Consider the following 26,586-nt stretch of genomic DNA (forward strand, 5'->3'; position numbering starts at 1 on the left):
CAACAGAAAATGTCAGTATTGTGTTAAAGAATACAAGAGTTCTTAAGTTTTGAATTCTCGTTCATATGTTTTTAGTGGTATGTTAATCACTCATTTCAATTTTCAACCTGAAATAGTTAACTTTGAACAGATTATATGCCAATAATTAAATCTAATCTTAATAAAGAGGGATCATTGTGAGTAGGTGAGGTAAGCAGGACTATGGTATAGATTTTAAAGCTTAAAAAAAGTTTACTGTTATAATAATTTATTTCCATATTTCTTTAAAAAATGTAACACACACATAACATAAAATTTACCATGTTTTTTTACTTTATTTTATTTTTTAAAAAATTTATCATCTTAACTGTTCTAAGTGTACAGTTCAGTTGTGTTAAGTGTATTCACATTGTGGTGCAACCCATTTCCACAACTTTTTCGTCTTGTAAAACTGAAACTCTGTACCATTAAATAGCTCCCCATTTCCCCTTCTCCCAGATCCTGGCAACCACCATTCTACTTTCCGTGTCTCTGAATTTGACTCCTCTGGGCACCTCCTATAAGTGGAATCACACAGTATTTGTCTTTTTATGACTGGCTGACTTCATTTAGCAATAATGTCCTCAAGGTTCATCCATGTTGTAACGTGTGAAAGAATTTCCTTCCTTTTTTTTTTTCCTTCTTTTTAAGGCTAATAATATTCCACTTGATGGACAGTTAGGCTTTTCCCACCTTTTGGTTTTGATGAATAATGCTGCTATGAACATAGGCGTACGAATATCTGTTTGGGATCCTGCTTTAAATTCTTTTGGATAAATACCCAGAAGGAGTATTGCTGGATCATACAGTAGTTGTATTTTCTAAATTTTTGAGAGCCTGCCATACTGTTTTCCATAACAATTATGTCATTTTACATTCCCACCAACAGTGCATAAGAGTTCCAATTTTTCCACATTCTCATCAACACGTTATTTTCTGGCTTTTTTTTTCTTTCTTTTTGATAGTAACCATTTTAATAGGTATGAGGAGATATCTCCTAGTGGTTTTGATTTGCATTTCCATATCCATGTATTTTTATGTTCCCCTTTAGTAATCCATTATAGCAAAAAGGAACATAGCTAGTTTGAGTCCCAGGTAGCTCAGAAGTAATTTCATTCAATTTTACTTTCACTATGTCTTTATTATTATTCGCAAAATATTTTACTTTTGGTTGTACTTAAGCTCAGAATTTATCTATTATTTCTTTGTTTGTAGCTGTTCTTCAGTAGCTGATAGTACTGGATCTGGAGAATTCTTCAAGCATCTCTATTTTGTGCTGGCGTCAGTGTTTTCAGAACTTCAGTTCGCTCAATGGCAAAGCCAGGGCTTCTGGTACATTATCTTGCTGACGGCTTCTCTCTGGTTCCTGAGGCTCTACCTGCATTACCTCAGCCAGTGGCTTTTCCTGCAGGCCATTTCAATTCCTGTTACAAAGTGAGTGCTTTCCCCTGACAGTCAAAGGAATGCATTTTCATCTTGAGAGGCCAAATGAAAGTAAAAAACTCCTCTCCCATCCATTTACCATAAGACCTAAGATGCAGGTATGATTTGAGAAGACAAAAATGTCTTTATCTAAGAGCAAGAATGTCTATTACAGTTATATTCTCATTTTGGGCCTGTATATACAAATACTTAACCGGTACATCAATATTTATTTAAAATTTAGCAGATTCAACTATGTTCTAATATCTGAGCAGAATCCAAAAAGGAATTTAGCAACAATATTTTATCCTATTTTGATTTTATCAGAGTGACTTAGGCTGAAGGTATTTTAGAAGTAATATAAGTATGATTTATCACCTATACTCAGAGAAGCAAAGATTGCTTCTTCTGCAAAATGATTGAATTCAAACAATTACTGAACTCAAGCCCAGGCAGCATTCTGGGCCATTATCCTCTGGAAAAAGATGACACTTTAAAGGTTATCTCTCCATAAACATGATTCCAGAGACACTATAGATAGACCAACAGATAGATATCAATACAAGTAAAATTCATTTTCTCAAATGTAGATGGTACAGATAAAAATAAAGATGTGTGTATATTTTCAATTAAGAAGGCTGCAAACTATTTTAAGGCACTTTGAGAAGAAATATGTGTGTGTTTTTGATCATCTTTTGTAATTAAATCACAAATTTCTGAATATATTATAGAATATGCAACTTTAAATATACTAAATAACTGTATTTTCATGGCAGAATTTTATATTTTATATAGCTGTTCCTTTCTTCCCTTCTTTTTCTTTCCTCTTTCTTTTTTTCTTTCTTTTGTGTGAGAGTTTCTAAAGCAGAAAGGATAAATATTATATGCTTGGGCTAGTTGCTTTTTGCTATTTGCTCTCTTACTTCTTCAGTAGAAAAGGAAGCTCTATCTTTATTGCTTGTTAATGAAATGAGACTGCAAAAAAATATCCTGGTAGCTCAGCTCATTCAGTTTCTTAAGCAACAGAGGACCTAATACGTTAGGATGTTTTGTTGACTATTGCCTAGTTCCGCAGGCTCGAATCATACATTAGCTCCATGTCACATTGTAGTTATGACATGACAATAGCTACAGCCACAGTGAGCATTTTTTCTGCTTTTACTCTGTTAGGTCCTCTGCTAAGAAATGTGTACACCTTATTTTATTTGATATTCACAACAGCCTAAGAACAAAGCATAAAAACTGCCTTCAGAGCAAAGGTCAAGGAATGGAATAAATGAAGAACTCTTTTTAGTAGAGAGCTGATAAGCTGGTAAGAACTCTTTTTAGTAGAGAGCTGAGATTCACAAGCAGCATTAACTACAAAATAACTTTACAAGGCTGAAACACAGGGGAGAGAAAAATTAGAGTCAACAAAGGCTCACTTTGCATGGAAAGAGGGTGCCCAAGCCTGGGTGAAGGCTGCCTGAATTACTGGGCTCACCTTGGATTCAAGCCTTAGGTCAAGTTGTCCCTTTAGATGTTTTTGTTGTCAGCAGTGTTGTTGTTGTATTTAGGGGGTCTAGCTAGAGGAATCACAAACAAAATTAATCAGTGATGTCAAAATTCTGGAGAATTATGAGATTTATTTATATTTCTGATTTCTGTTAGAGATTGAGTCATTACTAAGTCCACTGATAAACTTTGCGTTTCAAATAGCCTATTAATGAGTATGTGTGACCTGCTGGGCAGTCCTTAGTCTAAAGAATGCTCTGCTCAGTGGATCAAAATGATATCCTTTCTATGATGGCATATGAAATTTACAAGCACAATGAACAAGGTAGAATTTGCCTTTTCCTCAAAAGTGAGCGGTTGAGGAGTTTCTAAGGAAAAGATGAAGACTTCTAACACTTAATTTTGGGGTACTATTAAGTGTCAAATTTTCTCTACAAAAAAAAGAAAGCATTTCGTTCCGTAAAGTGTTTTGTATATGCAGCATTTTATAGACTTCTTCTCCTTTGCACACGTGTGATTGCTTTGTTTTCCCATAGATTCCATTTTTCCCCCCTCGCGGTTGAGCTCTGCTACCCAAGCTCTTTACTTCACATCGGAGAAGAGTTGCTTCTCGTTGTGATGGGGCCTTTAATGCTGAACGCAGTGGTACTTCCCTTGGTTCTGATCAGATGGGGCTGTCAGGTACTGTTTGCCTTCTGCCCTGATGTCCTGTCAAAGTTAATCATCACCATGGGACTATGGACAGTTCTGGACCCACTGGCAGTGTTTATTGTGGATACTATCCTGGGGGTAAGTCAAGTAAAATAATCGGGACATGAGTCCTTGACATAGAATGTAACGTTAGTGCACAAATCAGTTGACACGGGAAGTTTCAATAGTCATGTACAATTCAATATTCATCTTAAATTGAAGTTATTCATTTTTTTCGTAATAAAAAATTGTGGATGTCTAATATAATCATTTTAAGTGTAATTTTAGCTATGTTAAAGAAACACTTGCAAAATGGGTAGAAAATAATGTTGGAGATCAAATCTAAACTAATTGGTACATTTTCAACATTATTGCAAAGAAGCTTTCTTTTGTAACATTTTTGGTAACTTTTTTTTAATATTAAGGATTTTCACAGCCAAACTTTATAAAAAAGTAATCGTGCAGTAGTTCCTTTAATTTGTTAGGTTATTTATTTCCTTTTGATGTAATACTCTTTCATAATAGATATACTCAAGGAGAAGAATAAGAGCTTTTTAAACATTTCTAAGTAATAAATAATTTTTAAAATTACTCCTTAGGCATTTATTTTGACATTTGTGATGTTTATGAAATGACGAAATGGTGCATCTTCACTCTAAAATATATAGTTTTAGGATTTCATAATTAAGAATGAGGTACTAACATATGATTATGTATAAAAATGCTAATAATGATTCTAAATCAAATATTCATTTGTAAAATTATCTAAATTTATGTAATAATAGTCCTTAACTGGTGTAGTTCTCCTTTTCAGAAGAAAGGTTTCCAGCCGCTATATATGTGTTTAGACTACAATCACTGTGCCCAGCAGATCCTAGGGATGGGATTTTTTTTTTTACTTTTTTTTTTTTTTTTTTTGCGGTACTTGGGCCTCTCGCAGTTGTGGCCTCTCCCGTTGCGGAGAACAGGCTCCAGACGCGCAGGCTCAGCGGCCATGGCTCACGGGCCCAGTCACTCCGCGGCATGTGGGATCTTCCCGGACCGGGGCACGAACCCGTGTCCCCTGCATCGGCAGGCGGACTCTCAACCACTGCGCCACCAGGGAAGCCCCAGGGATGGGATTTTTGATGGACTCTGCTTACTCACAGTATTTGAAATGGGTTCTACCATTAATCATGTGCTCTTAGAACTGAAGACCAAACTGCTGTCCGCTCCACATCCATGAAAATGTGGTGCTGTGGTAGGTTCGGATCTGCAAAGCCTGCTGCTCTTACTTCTATCTCTCAGGCCGTGCTACACTGCAAGAGTGTGTCTCCAACTTTAATGGGCTTGCACGTCACCTGGGGATCTTATCAAAATACAAATTCTGATTCCGCAGGTGGGGCCTGAAATTCTGCGTTTTAACAGACTCCTAGATGTTGCCAAGGATGCTGGTTCCATGGACCAAATCACAGTGTGACAAGGTGATAGACCCTCTACTGAGAGGGTGTCTCCCTTCCCTTGGCTGTTTGCTAGGCTGGCTTTCACTTGCTCAAGGTTCCTGGGCTGCTCTCAACAAGACTGGGGTCCTTGATGTACTGAGTCCACTAATGACTTTTTGGGCCTTGTGTGAGAATTCTGACTTTTTATTTCGGAGTGGAATGACCTCTGCTTAGAACCTGCAGACAAATGTGACAGGTGACTCTGCAACCATGTAGGTCGTTTTAATATTATCAAAACAAACAGTGAACATCGAGCCTACCAAAGTACCTAGCTTCTAGTCTCCCTGCCAAGGAAAATTTGTCAGTGCTTGGAAGGCTTGTTTTCAGGTTCTAACCTGTGACCACCCTTGAAGCCTCAGTACCATGGACCACCTTGATGACAGGTCAGAAGAGGGAGCCTTGTCAGTCAGAAGTGGTCGTGTTTTCTACCCCATCCTAAGTTCCTTCACCCCTCTGATTAGACTCCAGGTTCATAAGGACGAGACCGTGCCATCAAGGTTTGTTGAGCAGGAGATGTAGAGAGGGATGCTGTCCGCATTCCAGTAGGACCATAGCCCATGGCCTCTCACAGTTCCTCCTGGGGCCAGTTTGGTCCTATTGCAACACCACATGGGAAGCCGTCTGGGAGGATGAGCCACTGTCCTTTATGATCTTCTGAGATCTCCTCATAAGGAAAGTCTGCAGCTCTCCTGGAATGGCTTTCCTTCTTCCAGACAGGTCCCCTAGAGAGATTACTAGCTGAATAGTCCACTGTATCAAAGGCAGCTGACAAAATGAGCTGTCTTAATTTACTCTGGGGTCTCTGATGTCATCTACAGGAAAGTAACCTCCAGCAGGGCCATCTCCGAACCAGTTCAGAAGTCTGTAACCTGATGGAAGCTGACTTGGATTCTAATAGATGAGTGTAACACCCATATCTTTCTCCACTTGGAAAGAAAAGCTTGACGTCTCATTCCCACTCTGCACAGTATTTGATCTCTAGTTAGAATCCATCATGTTTCATTGCCGATGACATCCACTTTTGCTGTCTTTAAGAAAACTCGAAAGCTGCATGTGATCCACAGATCAGCAGCATTGGAGTCCGTACTTGGATACTCTCACCAATTGAATAAAAAGATGTGTTTTAACCTGCTCTACGGTGATAAAGAGCACCCTGAAGTTTGAGAAGATCTGCTCTAAAGCAGTGGTTCTTAAAATTAGGTCCCTGGACCAACAGCATTAGTTTCACCTGGGAACTTAGCAGAAATGCAGAATCTCAGGCCCTGTACCTCACTCACTCTTGAGGTAAAAACTCTGGGAATGGGGCCAGCCTCTGAAGGGGCTTTGTTTTTTTGTGGGGTTTTTTTGTGCGGTACGCGGGCCTCTCACTGTTGCGGCCTCTCCCGTTGCGGAGCACAGGCTCCGGACGCGCAGGCTCAGCGGCCATGACTCACGGGCCCAGATGCTCGGCGGCATGTGGGATCTTCCCGGACTGGGGCACGAACCCACGTCCACTGCATCGGCAGGCGGACTCCCAACCACTGCGCCATCAGGGAAGCCCGGCTTTGGGTTTTAACAAGACTTCCAGATGATTTTCGTGCTTATTAAAGTTGGACAGCTACTGCTCCACATGGCATCATGGTTATCGTAGTTTAAGTGTCACTAATGAAATTCAGGTTGCCCGAGTTCATACCTCCCAGTTCTTCCAGCACTTCCTTCTAGCAGGTAAAGCTCAGAATCATCTGTGTTTGATTGCAGTTGGCCGGTCAGGAGAGATGCTACCTACTTTCACTAATAATTTTTGTCTTGGATCCATTTTTTTTCATGGAAATCTAAAGGATATGTAGCAGGTGGAATGATTGGAGGCTGAAGCATTGATTGGCTGTTGATGTTGCTGATAACAGTTTGCCTGTCTCTCAGTTTGCTGATTCAGAGGTTGGCAATGCATTCCTCTGACCCCCATCCATGATACTATGCTCAGTAATTCCGCTGGGTTCATAAATTCATTCTCTCACTGAGCCTTTGTCTAGATAAAAAGTAGGGAAAAGATTTGCTGTCAGCGATATGGCGTTGGATCAGTCAACCTCCCCAGGCTTCAATTTCCTCAATGAATTACAAAACAGTAAGAATACCCATAAATAGTAACACCTACCTTACTCAATTCACAGTTTGTTGAGAGAGTCAAATGAGAGACCATCTGGGAAGAAACTGGAAAATCTAAGGCATCATACATATAAAACAAACCAGCAGGAGGATTATAATGAAGTGATGGTACTTATGCTGTGTGAATGATACACGATGTAACCACCACTGCCCCAGCGGTCGAAGCAGGAACTTACAATGTAGTTGGGGAATCAAAATATTCAGTGTGTGATCAATACCGTTCGGGAGGTGTATGGCTCATTCCCTTATATCCTTCAGGTCTTTGTTCAAATAACACCTTTTCGGTGATACCTTTTCTGATCAAAATGTTTAATAACACAGCTCATTCCTCCTATACGTTTTTCCTGCTTTACAGTTTTCCTCAAAATATCATTCTCTAATATGCCATGTATGTTACTTCATCTTACTTACATGTTTACTATCATTTGCTTTCCACCCCATCCCCACTTCAATATAAGTTCCGAGAAGGTAGGGCTTTTGTGTACTCTTATTCACTCTTTTATCTTCAGAGCTTAATGATGCTTAGTAGGCATTCAATACCATACGTGTGGGTCAGATGAATGATTAGCAGATATTGATTAGATTATGTTATCAGCATCAAACATATATCATTTTTTGGTCTGTTTCATCAGCGAATCCCATGTCTATGTCTTTATTTTTCAAAAAGCAGCAGAAGGGAAGATATGGAATAGGAGAAATTCATGGTAACCCTTACAGATCTGCTGCCTAAAATCCTAGCGACGAGCTCACATTTCGCATGGTAAACCGATTAACAAGTAGAGAGCATAAAAATAAAAGTTCTGCAGTGGTGATGGAAGAAGCAGTCGAGAGTCAGAACAGCTGAATTCTATCACTGCCCAATCACTAACAGATATTTTGGTGTAGGGAAAATACACATTAACCTATCTAGGGTTCTGTTTTTATCTGTACCTGTGTACTGTGGATTAGTTTTAAACGTGCCCTACTAAGCTATATTTATATAATTGTCAGTTTAAAAAGTAGAGAAATTCGTCTTTCTCTCTTACATTGGCGAAAAAAATACCTTATTTACATTTATATGGCATATGACTTACACTTGAGATCATGAGAGTCATAATTAGCGAACATTCATATTTTATAAACTTAAAGGTCAAAGATGTCATACGGCAATGTCTGAGGTACACAGCATTTTATATTTGCTTTTAAAGACCTCATTGCCTTGTATTTATTTCTAACCCAACATATAATATGGTTTTCCTTGTCTAAAATAAAGACTTATTATTAAATTGACCTAATGTAAACTTTGGTTTTCAAGATCACATTAAGTAGCCTGATAACTTTTATAAGTTTCTAAAATAAGCCATCTATTTCATGCATAGAACAAATTAAATTCCTTTCAAATCTGCTTCAGAGAGAAAAGAATCTTTCCACCATCATATTTAATTTCTTCATATCTTGTGCTCATTAAATTCAGAAGTTAATAGTACATAAATAAAACATGGCTTTTACTTTATAGATTGCATGTAGAGTGCACACATTTAAACGCCTATAGGGAAAATGAGAAAATCCTGGGAAACCAACCATGCAAATCCAGTCTTTTTCTTCCTGCAGCTGAAGATCTGATATCTTCAGCACATTGAAAATGTAATTTAAAAACAAATTATACTCTCAGTTGGTCTTTGTGTATTTAAATTAATCTAACTTGATGATCAGTGTTTTCACCCTTATTTTATTTATTTATTTTTTTAATTTGTATCTTCTTTTGTCAGCGGCTTTCACATGACGGGGAGGCTCCTGTAGCTGATGCAGCAAAGCTGTACTGGATGTTTGAAAAAAACATGCAATCAGGAATCCTTGGTGGGGTGCTCACGGTGCTACTTTACGTGCTCCTGTTCATCATTTCATCTTTGATTTTATATTTGTATTGTCTCAGGTAAGATGTTTCAGTGGTTCCATTCCTCTGAGTGTTCAGCCTCCAGTCTTGTTGTTCTATGACTGGGCTGTGAGAAGATAGTTGAAGAAGTTAGAACCACGTCTCCACGTCAAAGGCAGAAATCTCTTTCTTGTGTGTTTACTGTCATGAAGACCAGCCGGGAAATTATTTCTTTTGGAGAAATTTTTTCTCCATTATAGGGAGAACTAATTTTGCTCTAAATCATTATACTTGTCTCTTCAAACTGAGGACCTACAGGAAACAAGGAGTAATACACAATGATACACAATGACATTCTGGGAAATTTCCTGGAACGCTTGTCTAAACTTCTCTTTTCCTCATTCTTCTAACCCACTTTCTCCCCTCTCTCCCCACCCCTGCCAAAATCACCAGTAGGAGAATCCTCCTTCAACTTTGATCCTGAATATCATTGAGTATGGCTTGACAGGTCATTAATTTAACAAGCAAAATATGTGGGTGAAGAAAAACAAGAAAAGTAACAAATATAAGGCAGTATAAAAAGTGCTAGGAAGACTTTTCACTCTGTTGATGGTTTCCTTTGCTGTGCAGAAGCTTTTTATTTGGATACAGTCCCACTTGTCCAATTTTATTTCTGTTGCCTGTGCTTTTTAAAAGTCATTTTTATAGCCATGAAATTATTGCCAAAACCAATGTCATGAAGCTTTCCTCCTAAATTTTTTTAAAAGAAATTTTGTAGTTTCAGGTCTTATACTTGTCTTTAATCTATTTTGAGTTGATTTTTGTGGATGGTTTTATATAGGGTTATTTTTTTGCATGTGGATATCCAATTTTCCTAACACCATTTGTTGAAGAGACCATCCTTTTACCATTGTGTACTCTTGGTACCTTGTTAAAGATCAGTTGATGAGCACGCATTTATTTCTGGACTCTCTAATCTGTTCTGTTGCTCTATTGTATGTATTTATGCCAGTACCATACAGTTTTCATTACTGTTGCTTTGTAATATAATCCAGCAATTCCACTTCTGGAGATTTAGTCAAAAAATTAAAATCAGGATCTCAAAGAAATATTAGCACTCCCATTTTTATTGCAGCAATATTCACAATAGCCAAGCTGTAGAGATAATTTAAATGTCCATTAGCAGATGAATGGGGAAAAAATGTGGTATATACTTACAATGGAATATTGTTCAGCCTTAAAAAAGAAGGGAACCCTGAATTATGTAACAACATGGATGAATCTTGAGGACGTTATGCTAAGTGAAATAAGCCAGTCATCAAAGGACAAATACTGCATGATTCCACTTAGATGAGATATCTAAAAAAGCAAAGTCACAGACGCAGAGAGTAGAATAATGGTTGTCAAGGGCTGAGGAAAGGAAGAAATAGGAAGTTGTTATTCAACAGACATAAAGTTTCAGTTATGCAATATGATTAAATTCTAGAGATCTGCTATGCAATACTGTGCCTATAATTGACAGTACTATACTGTGCACTTAAAAAATTGTTAAGAGGGTAGATTTCATGCTAAGTGTTTTACATAAGTAAAAAAAAAAGTGCTAGGAAGAGGTCAACATAGGAGTCTCTGGGAGCATAGAGGAAAGGAACCAACCCAGGTCTGGAGGTGCATAGGGACGGTAGCCAAGTGCTTCAGTTGAAATATAACTCTTGAATAAGTTTTGAAGTTTTAATATAATTTAGCTAGAAGAAAAACAAACATGTTTGCAGGTGAAGGAAAGAGGTATAAGAACATATTGTTATGAGAAAATATATTTGTCAAATCAAAAGTATTTTAATATGGCTGGAGTATAGGATATAGGGCGAGGGCAGTTGGCTGAGTTGAAATTAGAAATATAGTCAAGGACCAGATGAGAAAAGTCTTGAATATTGTGTTCTGGAGCTTGAATTTGTTCTAATGATAAAGTGCAAATATTGAAAGATTTTAAATGTCTTTAACTTTAGGAAGATAACTCTGCTCATAGAAAAGAAGATGAGATTTCATAGTGATGAGGTTGAAAGCAGGAACGTCTAGTTAGAAAGCTGTCTTAATAGTTTGGGCAAAGAGTGTCAAAAGCCTTAACTAAAGAGAATGAATGACACAGGAAATGGACAGTCGAGCCATATCTAAGAAATGGTTAAGTGACCCAGTATAACTACTGGGCTCATTGGAAGGTGAAGGAAAGGATAACATTTAGTAGAACCTTAAGTTTTGGAGTTGGGCAGATGGGTGGATGACTGTAGCATTCCTAGAGATAGGACACAGAGAGTAAACATTTAGAGGAGATAATGGGTTAAATTTTCTCTCAGATTGACCTTGAGATATCTTTGATATTGACAAGGGAAAATATATCATAAGACGTTAGTATAGATGAGTATAGAGCTCAGAGAAAACAATATAAACTACAGATTTGGGTGGAGGAAGCCTTGAGTTTCATTGCTTTGTAGGGTAGAGGCTAGATTGCAGTGGGCTGAGTGAAGGACACGGAGTCAAGACTTACCGCCAATTCTTTTCACAAAACCATGATGCAAATGGAGAGTGGTTGGAAAAAAGGTTTTTAAAAAGAGTGGCTTTTAATATGGGTGTGGTTTGAATATATTAATATGCCTATATGATAATTCTAAAAGAAGGAGAAATATGGAGGATGTCTAAGCAAGGGAGGATGATTGATTGAGCAAGGTCTCTGAAGATCCGAGGTTGAGTACATGTGATGACAAACCTTGGATTTAGGGAAAAAAGTCTTATCTCTTGATGTGATAGGTAAAGAGATAAGGACAATTGCAAATGCAAGCACATTTGATAGCCATTATTATTTTCTATGAAATGGGAGGTGAATTCACTCCTTAACTTTTCCTTCAGTAGACTGATCATTCTCTGATGGGGCCCTTTGGTCACTAACATAGGGGTAGTAAAGTTGTCTAATTGTCAGGGGATCCACGTTGTTTAGGCACAGTCTTGGTTTATATTTGGACATGTCAGAAGCACTGCATGTCATCTTTCCTGAGCGCTTACGTTCCTGGGGAAGGGAAGAAAGTCTTCTGTGATCATTCAGTTTTCATTTGCTCACTAACTTGTCGTGTAGCTTTAGGCAATGATGTTCACTTGCTGGATTTTAGGCATTTTCTCGTGTAACACGTATATGTAGATCTTACAAGAGGCTCTACATGAAGTGTAACTACTACTTAATATGACTAGAGTTTCCTAGAGGAGTTAAAGAAATAAAATAGTGTATCATGTTGTTTAGACTTTTGTAGGATTAAAAAAATGATCGGGTCATGGTAGGTCTCTTTCATTCCCATATCACTATATCTCTTCTCACTTAAAATAAGATAAATGTTTACAACGATGCTTTGCTTGCTCCAAAGTCTACATTTTTATTATCAAGAGTACTTGTAAAGTATAAAAAAATGCAAGCACAGAATTTATGCACCAAATAACTGGGATGTAATCTTTTGCTACCTAAACAAATAGTTGTTTGCTTTAAAATAAAACAGAAAGATTACCCCAGGGGGAAGGGTTGATAGGAGGTGTGGGAAGATCTGTAATGGATGAAGAAATGATTAAGGAAAGAGGAAGTGTCCAGACATCATAGAGAATGAAACTAAAACAAAATTCAGGAGGAATAAACAAGTTTTGTTCACTCTTTCCCCCCAGCCCCTCACTGTCTTTGTGCTTAACCTGTCTCGTCAGAACTAGGCATGCTCAGTAACCGTAAGCAGGTTTTGTTTGTATTTCAGAAGTAGATGCTCTTAAGAGTCCTTTGGGTGATGATAAATTTACAGTTGTATCCAACGGGGAAAATACCTGTATTTTCCATACGAATAAATAAAGTCACTCCAACATGTCTGCTGAATAATTCTCTCTTTACTGATATTTCTAAACTCTTTTTCTGAGATGGTGGAGAGCAGGGCAGCCCAACTCTTCTATGAAGCAAGCACTGTCACCATCACAGGCATCTGATCAATGAAATGGGGTTTTGCTCTGACATAAAAGTAGGCAAAGAGACACAGAAGTCATAAGAACTCATCTCAGTGAAAAAATCCCAATATGGATGTGTGCATGTTGACTGATTTAGGTTAGCATTCCTATTCCAGATGTTAAAGCAACACTCCTAACTCTTCCGGGCTTTTGAATCAGTGCTGTCAAAATGTGATAACACTGCTGGCATAAAGGAAGTACAAAGAAGATCAAGGCTGTGGTGCAGGATGTTAATAGAGCATTTTGTCTAGCTCTGGGCACCAGAAGCTCCACATTATGGGGACTGGCTGTGTAAGCTCCAGATTGGACCCTATTGAGTTTGGCTGATTGGATCTCATTTCTCCAAGAGCCTGAATAATTTCTTGCTGAAGTGTTTCTACTAGAAAAATTCTCACTTTCCATAGCTCTAGGAGAAGAATTGACCGGGATGCTGGTTCCTTGCCTCTGTGCAAGGAGGTTCTTGAGCTGGGTGTAATTACTTTGACTGGATTTTGTAGCTGTAAAAAAAGCATTGATCTTTTTAATGGTTTTCCTTATTATAGTAAGGATATGTTATTTAGTAAAAAAATTGAAACTACTGAAAAGAATCAAAAAATAAATTAAAAGCATCAATAATCTCACTATCGAAACAAAGCATTGTTAATCTTTTGATAAATTTATTTCAGTCTTTTCCTGTGTATATTTATTTTTACAAAGTTGAAATTGTACTGTAAGTATAACTTTATATGTTGATTTTTATGTTTGTTTTTGTTTTTTTAAATTGAAGTATAGTTAATTTATAATGTGTTAGTTTCAAATGTATAGCAAGTGATTCAGTTATACATATATATATATTTTTTCAGATTATTTTCCATTATAGGTTATTAAAAGATACTGAGTCGAGTTCCTTGTGCTATACAGTAGGTCCTTGTTGTTCATCTATTTTATGTATAGTAGTGTGTATATGTTATCCCAAATTCCTAATTTATCCCCCCCTGCACCTCCCACTATCCTCTTTGGTAACCATAAGTTTGTTTTCTGTGTCTGTGAGTCTATTTCTGTTTTGTAAATAAATTCATTGGTATCATTTTTAGATTCCACACATAAGTGATATCATATGATATTTTCTTTCTCTGATCCATGTTGATTTCAAACTTAATGTTATATGATATTTTCATGTTATTTCATGAACATACAATGCCTATATAATATTTTATACCATATAAGCAGTATAAAATATTTAAGTATTGCTTTATTCCTGGACAATAGATTATTTTCATTTTTGTGCATCTTATAAATAATTCTGATGAACATCTTAAGCCTCAGGGTCTTGTTCCCATTTTTAATCATTCTTTGAATAGAGTCCTAGAGACCCAGAAATTCTGGTTCAGAGAGTTTGATGTTTCCAAGACATTTGATAACTATTGTGAAATTATTTTCTAGAGAAGTTGTATAGAGTTATGCTTCCACAGCCGTGCATGAGGAAACTTAGCAAGTTGTGTTCACATCATGTGTGAACCTTTTATAATCTCATGGAAGAAATGAAATCTCATCCTTTTCTAAATGTGCATGCATCTTCTAGTCACTAAATATTCTCAATATGCTTATCATACATTTATATTTTCCTCTTGTGTGAATTGCCTTTTAAGTGTCCTTTTGCCGTTCTTTCTATAGAGTATTTAAATGTTTTTCTTACTGAGTTATATGAGTTTAATATATAATAACAGTATTAATGCTTGTGGATACTTTCTCCATTTGAAAATTATCTTTTAAATTAATTTTTTATTTTGAAAAAGTAGATATTTATAATCCATATACAGTAAAGTCTTTTGATCATTTTTATGACTTTAAATATCTCTTAATCAAAATAATCTTTCCTCATTCAGAAATTTTACAATTATTTGCTTCTATTTTTATTAAGTTGGACATTTTTTCATTAAATTCCTTCTCATAAGCTATGTAGAATTCATTTGATGTGGACAGTGTCAAGCTCTAAATGAGACATCCTTTTATTTTTTATTTTTCTGGTCTGTTCTTTAAGTTTGTATTATCTTTAGATATTAACTGTTTTGCCATTTTATCTTACTGGTTTTTCTTTGAAGTAATTTTAATTCATCAGCTTATGTTTTGGATGTGATAGAGCTCTTCTTTTCCAGAGTTGTTTTTTTTTTAATTTTCCTTTTTACCAAACTTTTATAGATGGTCATCTACAGGCATTGGCATAAGGGAGAAACTCTAATGACCACCTATACCTCTCAGACTGTTTACTGTATATTTAGCTTTGCAGCGTTCTTCGTAACTCTTCCAAGTAAAGCTTCTATTGATTTTATGTGGATACTTTAACTCTAAATTCTTTATCTGAATAGCCCAAAAGATCTATAGGCTGCACACATATTTTTTGTAATATGCAGATAATGAGAAAACACAACTTAAATGACAGATTTGTTAAGTCTTTTATATTCCTGGAAGCAGTACACAAATCTGAAAGACTGATACTCGAGTTAATTAGTATTTGGGGCACTGATGTCTTCTTGATCATTGTCTTAATAGTTCTGAATAGCCTTATAAGTTTTAGCTACTGTCATTTATTACTTAGGAAAGTTAATTTAGATTAAAATAACTTAAAGACAGATGTTGATGAGAATATTATGAGCGTCTTCATTGTCTAGGGAATATGTATAAGATAATCAAAGATTTTCCACTTCGGAATCAATCTTCTTTACAATTTTCCTTACTAAAGGCAAAATATTATTTACCATGTAAAGGAAAAAGCTCTAAATATTGCTAAATAATTTTCATCCCTCTTAAATTGTCACTGATTTATGGGCACTCTATGCCCTGAGAGGCAGAAATGAACTATGCACACTTTGACATGCTTGTATAGGAATAGACCTCTTTAAAAGATTCAGATGCTACATTGTGTCAGCTCCAGTAAACTGAAAGATTGTAACCAAAATGGCTCATTGCTTTGGGTCCAGATCAATTCACTGATTACCCATTTGCCAAAAGCCCATCAGTATCCTCCCCCTGTTCCCCATAACCAAGCTCTCTGATGTGGGCGGTTGACTTCATGCTATATCCTGACTCCCCTTCCATCTTTTCTTCTGCAAATAGAAGGGTCTATTTCTACTCCAACTGTCCCCATCTATAGCTGCAAGAAGCTGGGTCAGAGATAAACAGAACATTCCTTGATATGATATTCTCTTATAAGAATAAAATAAAAGCTGGTCAATTAAGTCTAAATTGTTAATCAGTCATTTGGTGAACTGGGTTTTGGTAAATTAGCCTGCTTCTGTAACTCTAGGATAAGAGAAACTAATCTACTGGATCTCCTTTTATTATTTGTTTATTTATTTATTTAAATCCAGAGCTTGTGGGAAAGTGGGTTTGTGAGTTCTGACCAATAGCAGGTAGGTGTTAAGACAGTATATGTACCTGAATGAGGTGACAAATGTGTAGATTATCTTGTTGGCACAGTCCAAATTCGTGGTTTGGGTTTGTTTTAGGTCATGGGGCATGAAGTTTCCTTTTTCACTTCCGTGTAAGTACTTGCACCTTATAGCGTAATGTGTACAAGCCAATGTTATTCTCCACTTCTCTGCCTTAGCATTATGTATAATCTCTCAAAATCTTCCTGAAGCATTTTCACTCTACTTATCACTAAAACACTTGAACAAACAAATAATCAAACAAAAAGAGCAACAATTTTGGTTTGCTGCCACAAGCCAGTGAGGATTACATGTACATAAAATGGTATGTTAAACTCTGAACCATGTATTTTATTTTATTTTATTTTTTTTAAACATCTTTATTGGGGTATAATTGCTTTACAATGGTGTGTTAGTTTCTGCTTTATAACAAAGTGAATCAGTTATACATATACATATGTTCCCATATCTCTTCCCTCTTGCGTCTCCCTCCCTCCCATTCTCCCTATCCCACCCCTCCAGGCTGTCACAAAGCACCGAGCTAATATCCCTGTGCCTTGCGGCTGCTTCCCCCTAGCTATCTACCTTACTACGTTTGTTAGTGTGTATATGTCCATGACTCTCTCGCCCTGTCAAAGCTCACCCTTCCCCCTCCCCATATCCTCAAGTCCGTTCTCCAGTAGGTCTGTGTCCTTATTCCTGTCTTACCCCTAGGTTCTTCATGACATTTTTTTCCCTTAAATTCCATATATATGTGTTAGCATACGGTATTTGTCTTTTTCTTTCTGACTTACTTCACTCTGTATGACAGACTCTAGGTCTATCCATCTCATTACAAATAGCTCAATTTCATTTCTTTTTAAGGCTGAGTAATATTCCATTGTATATATGTGCCACATCTTCTTTATCCATTCATCTGATGATGGGCGCTTAGGTTGTTTCCATCTCCGGGCTATTGTAAATAGAGCTGCAATGAGCATTTTGGTACATGACTCTTTTTGAATTTTGATTTTCTCAGGGTGTATGCCCAGTAGTGGGATTGCTGGGTCATATGGTAATTCTGTTTGTAGTTTTTTAAATAACCTCCATACTGTTCTCAGTGGCTGAACCAATTCACATTCCCACCAGCAGTGCAAGAGTGTTCCCTTTTCTCCACACCCTCTCCAGCATTTATTGTTTCTAGATTTTTTGATGATGGCCATTCTGACTGGTGTGAGATGATATCTCATTGTAGTTTTGATTTGCATTTCTCTAATGATTAATGATGTTGAGCATTCTTTCATGTGTTTGTTGGCATTCTGTATATCTTCTTTGGAGAAATGTCTATTTAGGTCTTCTGCCCATTTTTGGATTGGGTTGTTTGTTTTTTTGTTATTGAGCTGCATGAGCTGCTTGTAAATTTTGGAGATTAATCCTTTGTCATTGCTTCATTTGCAAATATTTTCTCCCATTCTGAGGGTTGTCTTTTGGTCTTGATTATGGTTTCCTTTGCTGTGCAAAAGCTTTGAAGTTTCATTAGGTCCCATTTGTTTATTTTTGTTTTTATTTCCATTACTCTAGGAGGTGGGTCAGAAAGGATCTTGCTGTGATTTATGTCATAGAGTGTTCTGCTTATGTTTTCCTCTAAGAGTTTGATAGTTTCTGGCCTTACATTTAGGTCTTTAATCCATTTTGAGCTTATTTTTGTGGATGGTGTTAGGGAGTGATCTAATCTCATACTTTTACATGTACCTGTCCAGTTTTCCCAGCACCATTTATTGAAGAGGCTGTCCTTTCTCCACTGTGCATTCCTGCCACCTTTATCAAAGATAAGGTGTCCATATGTGCGTGGGTTTATCTCTGGGCTTTCTATCCTGTTCCATTGATCTATCTTTCTGTTTTTGTGCCAGTACCATACTGTCTTGATTACTGTAGCTTTGTAGTATAGTCTGAAGTCAGGGAGCCTGATTCCTCCAGCTCCTTTTTTCGTTCTCAAGATTGCTTTGGCTATTCGGGGTCTTTTGTGTTTCCATACAAATTGCAAAATTTTTTGTTCTAGTTCTGTGAAAAATGCCAGTGGTAGTTTGATAGGGATTGCATTGAATCTGTACATTGCTTTGGGTAGTAGAGTCATTTTCACAATGTTGATTCTCCCAATCCAAGAACATGGTATATCTCTCCATCTATTTGTATCATCTTTAATTTCTTTCATCAGTGTCTTATAATTTTCTGCATACAGGTCTTTCGTCTCCTTAGGTATGTTTATTCCTAGATATTTTATTCTTTTTGTTGCAGTGGTAAATGGGAGTGTTTTCTTGATTTCACTTTCAGATTTCTCATCATTAGTATATAGGAATGCCAGAGATTTCTGTGCATTAATTTTGTATCCTGCTACTTTACCAAATTCATTGATTAGCTCTAGTAGTTTTCTGGTAGCATCTTCAGGATTCTCTATGTATAGTATCATGTCATCTGCAAACAGTGACAGCTTTACTTCTTCTTTTCCGATTTGGATTCCTTTCCTTTTCTTCTCTGATTGCTGTGGCTAAAACTTCCAAAACTATGTTGAATAAGAGTGGTGAGAGTGGGCAACCTTGTCTTGTTCCTGATCTTAGTGGAAATGCTTTCAGTTTTTCACCATTGAGGATGATGTTTGCTGTGGGCTTGTCATATATGGCCTTTATTATGTTGAGGAAAGTTCCCTCTATGCCTACTTTCTGCAGAGTTTTTATCATAAATGGGTGTTGAATTTTGTCGAAAGCTTTCTCTGCATCTATTGAGATGATCATATGGTTTTTCTCCTTCAATTTGTTAATATGGTTTATCACATTGATAGATTTGCGTATATTGAAGAATCCTTGCATTCCTGGAATAAACCCCACTTGATCATGGTGTATGGTCCTTTTAATGTGCTGTTGGATTCTGTTTGCTAGTATTTTGTTGAGGATTTTTGCATCTATGTTCATCAGTGATATTGGCCTGTAGTTTTCTCTCTTTGTGACATCCTTGTCTGGTTTTGGTATCAAGGTGATGGTGGCCTCATAGAAGGAATTTGGGAGTGTTCCTCCCTCTGCTATATTTTGGAAGAGTTCGAGAAGGATAGGTGTTAGCTCTTCTCTAAACGTTTGATAGAATTCACCTGTGAAGCCATCTGGTCCTGGGCTTTTGTTTGTTGGAAGATTTTTAATCACAGTTTCAATTTCAGTGCTTGTGATTGGTCTGTTCATATTTTCTATTTCTTCCTGATTCAGTCTTGGCAGGTTGTGCATTTCTAAGAATTTGTCCATTTCTTCCAGATTGTCCATTTTATTGGCATAGAGTTGCTTGTAGTAATCTCTCATGATTTTTTTTTATTTCTGCAGTGTCAGTTGTTACTTCTCCTTTTTCATTTCTAGTTCTATTGATTTGAGTCTTCTCCCTTTTTTTCTTGATGAGTCTGGCCAGTGGTTTATCTATTTTGTTTATCTTCTCAAAGAACCAGCTTTTAGTTTTATTGATATTTGCTATCGTTTCCTTCATTTCTTTTTCATTTATTTCTGATCTGATTTTTATGATTTCTTTCCTTCTGCTAGCTTTGGGGTTTTTTTGTTCTTCTTTCTCTAACTGCTTGAGGTGCAAGGTTAGGTTGTTTATTCGAGATGTTTCCTGCTTCTTAAGGTGGGCTTGTATTGCTATAAACTTCCCCCTTAGAACTGCTTTTGCTGCATCCCATAGGTTTTGGGTCGTTGTGTCTCCATTGTCATTTGTTTCTAGGTATTTTTTTATTTCCTCTTTGATTTCTTCAGTGATCACTTCATTATTAAGTAGTGTATCGTTTAGCCTCCATGTGTTTGTATTTTTTACAGATCTTTTCCTGTAATTGATATCTAGTCTCATGGCGTTGTGGTCAGAAAAGATACTTGATACAATTTCAATTTTCTTAAATTTACCAAGCCTTGATTTGTGACCCAAGATATGATCTATCCTGGAGAATGTTCCATGAGCACTTGAGAAAAATGTGTATTCTGTTGTTTTTGGATGCAGTGTCCTATAAATATCAATTAAGTCCATCTTGTTTAATGTATCATTTAAAGCTTGCGTTTTCTTATTTATTTTCATTTTGGATGATCTGTCCATAGGTGAAAGTGGGGTGTTAAAGTCCCCTACTATGAATGTCTTACTGTCAATCTCCCCTTTTATGGCTTTTAGTATTTGCCTTATGTATTGAGGTGCTCCTATGTTGGGTGCATAAATATTTACAATTGTTATATCTTCTTCTTGGATCGATCCCTTGATCATTATGTAGTGTCCTTCTTTGTGTCTTTTAATAGTCCTTATTTTAAAGTCTATTTTGTCTGATATGAGAATTGAACCATGTATTTTAAATGTTACATCAGTAGTCAACTAAAAATGAAAAATAACTATAGAGGCAAAATAACTAGAAACTCTGGACTGAGGACTGAAGGCAAGATTGTTAACTCTAGAATTCACCAGTCTCCTCTCTGGACCCAGAAAAGTGTCTGGAATACAACGGACGCACAACTAATACGTGTTCGATTAAAAACATGAACAAATAAATGAATACAATATCTACGTGATGAAGATACACCTTCTCTTTCAGATAAAATGGAGCTCACAGTCTGTATGTTCAAATGACACTAGCTCCCAAGTGTTTTTTATTTTGAACTCATCCAGAGTATAATGAAGACGTGTGAAAAGGGACACACATGGCTCTCACGTGTGTTAATTTGATTTATCCAAGTGATCAGGATAGGGTTTTAGTTTGAATTCTTTGGCAACAGCCAATTTTTAAAAAATACAGCGCAGTGTGGAAGGAGAAATTTTAAAGGGTCATGATGATGCACATAGCAGGGGAAATGCAAAACATTTGGGCACTGTATGTAAGAAATGCAAAGGACCTTGGGAAGTGCTGACCACATCATAGGTGCAGAATGATCTCTAGCTCCCCTCTCGCCAATACTCAATTCCACTATCCCAAAATCCCTACACCCCTCCTCCCTATCTGAGTAGTCTTTTCTCTTTAATGATCTGGTAAGTAGGCTAATATGTGGCATTCTTAGATGCTCAGAACAGCAGACAGGTTTCTGGTGATCTTGGACACACTTGTGATGGAGCTGTCATCCTGCAGCAGCACAAATGATAGAAGGTGTCTCAGCCTTAGGTCTGGGTTAAGTGCTTGAGCAATACCTTTGCTATCGATGTTGATCATGAGACTAGGACCTATTATCAGCCCTGTGTTTTCTTAGTGGCTAAGACCTCACAGATTAGTTTGATTTGAGAAAACACTGCCATAAGTTCTTCTGGTTCACTTACTCTTTCTAGTTTGGGTTTCCCTAGTAAACCTGATGCATCTACATAACCTAATTCCCTCAGTGCAATATAAGACAGTATGAACTCGTAGAGCTGACCCTTGTGGTCGTGAGAAAGAATAGAATCCTAACCCTAACAAGTATATTATTGGCTCTCATAATAATTTCAGAATCTCCAAGTATAGGTTCCAAAAACTTCCATCACATGCCATACAGACCAGCAAAATGGAGATTACAAATAAAAGTTTTAATGATTTCCTTTTAGTTACTGAATAGTAATTTTTGTCGTGTCCTGAGCACTTACTGTATATGCCAACCCTGGTTTGAATACAGTATATAGATTACCTCACTTAAACCTCAGACTGAGTCTGTGATTCAGGACCAGTTACTGTCATCTCCTTTCATATGAAGAAACCAAGCCTTCATTGACTTTAAGTCATTTGCCTAAGGTTGCAACTCCTATCTTTACGCAGTCTTTGCAACTCCCCAAACTGCAATATTACTTCTATGTCATATTTCTTAATATTTTTAACAATAAGATTACTTAAAATTCACATCTGTGGTTAATTTTTGCCTGATGAATGGCTGTGATGTAGTGGTTCAATATCTGGCTTGAATCTTGGCTCTGTTACTTACCAGCTGTGTGTCCTCTGGCAATAGTTTAACCTCTCTGACTCTCTTTCATTTATCTTTAAAATGTGAGTAGTAAAATCAAATTTAAACCTTGATCTGCTCCTTTGGAACAAGTTAATTGATTTAAATTGTATATTTCTAACAGATTTGTAATTTAGGCAGCTAAGTTTAGTTCTAAAATTTAGCTCTTTCAAGATACATATGAATTTAATTAAACAATTTAGAACTTTCTATTAACTTTGACAACTCCACGTATATATGTCAATGGGACTTCCAAATCGACATTCTGAAAAGAAACTCATTGTTTTCTGCTCCAGATCACTTCTTCACGTAGGGTTCCCTTTCTCAGTAAATGCTGAGATCACCTATCCAGTTCTGAAGAAAGAAGGAAGGAAGGAAAGGAAGGAAAAGAAGGAAGGAAGGAAAGGAAGGAAAAGAAGGAAGGAAGGAAAGAAGGAAGGAAAAAAGGAAGGAAGGAAGGGGTTTCCTATATCAGTAAATGCAAGATCACCCATCCAGTTCTGGAAAAAAGAAAAAAACAAACAAACGTGGGAGGTGTCCTCAAACACTTTCTCTCTCTCACCCTCCATACAAACCTTCTCCAGGTTCTGGTGGTTCCTTAGCTCTTGAACCAGTTCATCTCATTCCATCCATAGGGTCCTTTCCCTGTCCAATATGCCCTAATCTCTCCCATGACTTACTGTAACAGCAGCCTTCAACTAGTCTTCTTATATTCCCTCTTGCCCCTTTTAATCTATTCTCACTGTCACCAGAATCATTTTTAATTAAAAAAAAATCTCTTCTTGCTTTAATGGCTCCTATTACTCTTACAAATATGAGGTCTCTTGATTGGGGCCATGCCTTCCCCACATTGTACAACCTTAATACTCTGTGACCTCCCCATCACTCTGTGAGTCATGAGGGCTCCTTTCCACCTCCTTCCAGGAATCTTCCCCTATCCCCTCCCCTACTGGTTGCACTTACCAAGTACTTGGCATTTGATAGACACATGTGAATATTTTCTGACCAAGTAAATACATGAATGAGGAGTGAATTAGGAGGATGATTTTCCCCTTACAAACGTGAGACTCTACACATACATTGAAGGGTATACACTTCATAACTAGAACCCTGTGACAGGACTGTCTCTGGAAATAGTGGTGGAGGGATGCGGGTGGTTCTTCACTATTTCCCATTGCATGCACATTTTTATTTTCTGAGTTTCTTTTTCCTTTTACTAAAATTACTTTTCCTTCTTTATATTTTTTCTCTTCTTTATGGCTTCCTTGTATTTCCCTTTTTCTCCATTTAGTACAAGTTCATACCAAAGCCATTTGGATTTTAATTACTATTAAACAGAATGGTGACTGCTCACGTATTTCTAGAAAGCCAACCAAAGCTTTCTCCATACATATAAGCACTTCAGTGTCACACCTCATCTAAAGTGTTCAACAATTCTACTAAAGAATATTTGTATTTTAGAAAAAAAAATTAAATATTAAAAAAAATGAATGAATGAATTTTAGCAAGCATATGCTTGTCACTCTATAAGAAGCTTGACTGTTTACATGCTGTCTATTCAGAGCTGTACATGCCACAGTCTAATGTATTTACACCAGCAGGTAAGTAGCTTTCAAAGTTAAATCATAAGCACATTGACTACAATATGTATAAAGCCATACTGCTGAAATCTTTTGTAACTTTTGGAGTTAGAAATAAGCAATCATATTTGATTCTGCTTCATTTTTATATATTTTTTGAATTTAGAGCTATTTTAAGTCATAGCTTCCATCCTTTTCATGATCCTTAAAATACTATATTAGCTAAATGTTCACACTTGTCCTTTTTAGCTTGAAAAGAAATGTCACATGCTAGGTTTCTGTAAATGACCCACATTCAGATGTGAACCAAACATAATAGCTTCTGCCATTCATCAAGCAGTGAATTGCTTCAAATGTAGGACACAGGGCAGAGGACTTTGTAAATTACTTTGTTTCATTGTCCATCACCAGAACCTGTGGCATAATATGTGACCTATTTCTATAAACAATAATGCCTAAGGCTTTATGAACAGGTGGAATGTAGTCTCTCTTTTAATTACATTTTGAAGAAATTAAAAAATGTAAAATTTTTAGACATATTGAATAGTTGTATTGTTAAAAGAAATTAAAATTTTCAACCATCACCAGGTAATGTGTATTTCAGTAGAATATCATAAAATTTTAGCTTTTATTAAAAACAAACCTACACAGGTTGCAAAAGTAGTGCAATGACCTTGTGTATTCTCCTTTTAGATTCACTAATCAATAGAATTCTTTCCATGTTTGCTTTTCTCCTTTTCTCTCTTTCATCCAATATGATCCAGTATCTTCAATTTTATTCAATTCAATCTGATATTTATACACACATACCCAAAATGGCAAAAATATGAAAATACATGCGTGTATTTGTGTTATTTTTAACCTATTTGAAAATAACAAACTTTCATTACTAAATATGATCATGGAAAGTTGAAATTTAACATTTTATGGAACAATTCTAATACTGTAAATACACAGAGAAAATAGTCTGCTGCTCTTTGTCATCGATGTCTACCAGTGCCCGATTTATTTATGAAATTGGAACTGTTTTTACATTTTTTATCTTAATAGAAATTATTCTAACATTTAGCTGGAATCATTAACTTTCTCAAGAGAACCAAAAAAGTGAATATTTAATAGATGTTCACCAAATTTGATCAGTATGGACTGCATAAATATCCAAAAGGATAAAACAATTCACTTTTGGATAAATGTTATATTGCTTGACTGATTATGTTATCAAATGAATTACAGAATTATCAACGTTCAATTTATTTCTAAATTTTGCATATACGACTATGACCATAGACTATTTTCTCCTTGTTTGTGTAAGCTGGCTCTATAGAGCTGAGAAATATGCTAAAAACTAATAGAGGTTGGTAAGTTGACTCATTCACAACCCATAGTGAAGCTTTTCACTGGGAAATGCCACTCAAAATGGCAAAAAAAAAAAAAAAAATTAAAAATCAAAATAAAACATAATTGACCTTCATACAGCTTTCCACATTCCAATGTGCCATTTTGTTCTCTGTTAAAGCATTTGTTTACCATCCTGTAGATCCTGGCTTGGATGTTGTATAATTATTCTTTCACACAGAATGAAGGAGATGTAAAGAGGAGACAGACATTTCCTGGGCAAAAGGAGCAGAAGCTAGCAGAAACAGGACTGTGATTCCTAATTAATTCAAAGTTAATTGCATTGTTGATAATCCTGCACTTAAAATCTTCATATAGAAAATGTTTATGGCAGCAAATTGACAGTAATTTAACTACATTAAATCTTACCACCATTAAAGGGAAAAGATGAATGTTACATTAAACAAGCTTAAGAGAATGGTAAAGCCTAGTTCTTGTTTAACAAGACAACTAGCAAATCATTCACATTGCTGACCTAGAATCTCCAAACATAGTAAGAATAGTAGTTGCATTTCAAGATGGTACCAAGCCATATGGACCATCAGAGACGCCAGGTGGCAGTTTTGCTTTTTCAGTTGTTTCTCAGTATCCATGGGAGATTGGTTCTGGGAGATAAGATGCTCAAGTCCTGTAGTCAGCCTTCCAAATCCTGGGGTTCCACCTCCTAGGATTCAATGAACTGTAGAACTGCGGATTGTGTATTAAGTTTGTGATACATGATTGGTTGAACCTGTGGATGTGAAACCCAGACATAGGAAGGGTGAATGTATTTATTGAAAAATATCCGTGTGTAAGTGGATCTGAACAATTCAAATCCATGTTGTTCAAGGGTCACCTGTACTTAGAATCATCTGTGGATTATTTATAATGCCTAATACAATGTAAATGCTATGTAAATAGTTACCTGTGTACAGCAAATTCAAGTTTTGCTTTTAGGGACTTTATGGAATTCTTTTTCAAAATTTTTTCAATCCCTGATTTGTTGAATCTGTAGGTATAGAACCTGCAGATACAGAAGGCTGACTGCATTTCCACTATGTGATGAATGAAAAATAGTTGGGGGGAAAATGACACATGCATCTTAGTTGGCAAGAAGGGTCAAAAAAATCTATTTTACTATTTTGGAAAGGATCTAGTTAAGTGAAG

At 36.4% G+C, this 26,586-nt stretch overlaps 1 protein-coding gene across 1 annotated transcript in view; it reads left to right on the forward strand.

The window, feature by feature from the left end:
* Positions 1–26,586, forward strand: part of LOC136129709 (uncharacterized) — a gene marked incomplete at its 5' end in the record, with an annotated part of 268,536 nt that overhangs the window by 173,025 nt on the left and 68,925 nt on the right. The window contains 3 exons of the mRNA XM_065886016.1: positions 1,234–1,452; positions 3,471–3,723; positions 8,996–9,159. Of these exons, the coding sequence (XP_065742088.1) occupies positions 1,234–1,452; positions 3,471–3,723; positions 8,996–9,159 (636 nt within the window). The remainder of the gene's footprint in view (positions 1–1,233; positions 1,453–3,470; positions 3,724–8,995; positions 9,160–26,586) is intronic.

The sequence above is a fragment of the Phocoena phocoena genome, chromosome 10 (genome assembly GCF_963924675.1).
Source record: "Phocoena phocoena chromosome 10, mPhoPho1.1, whole genome shotgun sequence".
Lineage (NCBI taxonomy): Eukaryota > Metazoa > Chordata > Mammalia > Artiodactyla > Phocoenidae > Phocoena > Phocoena phocoena.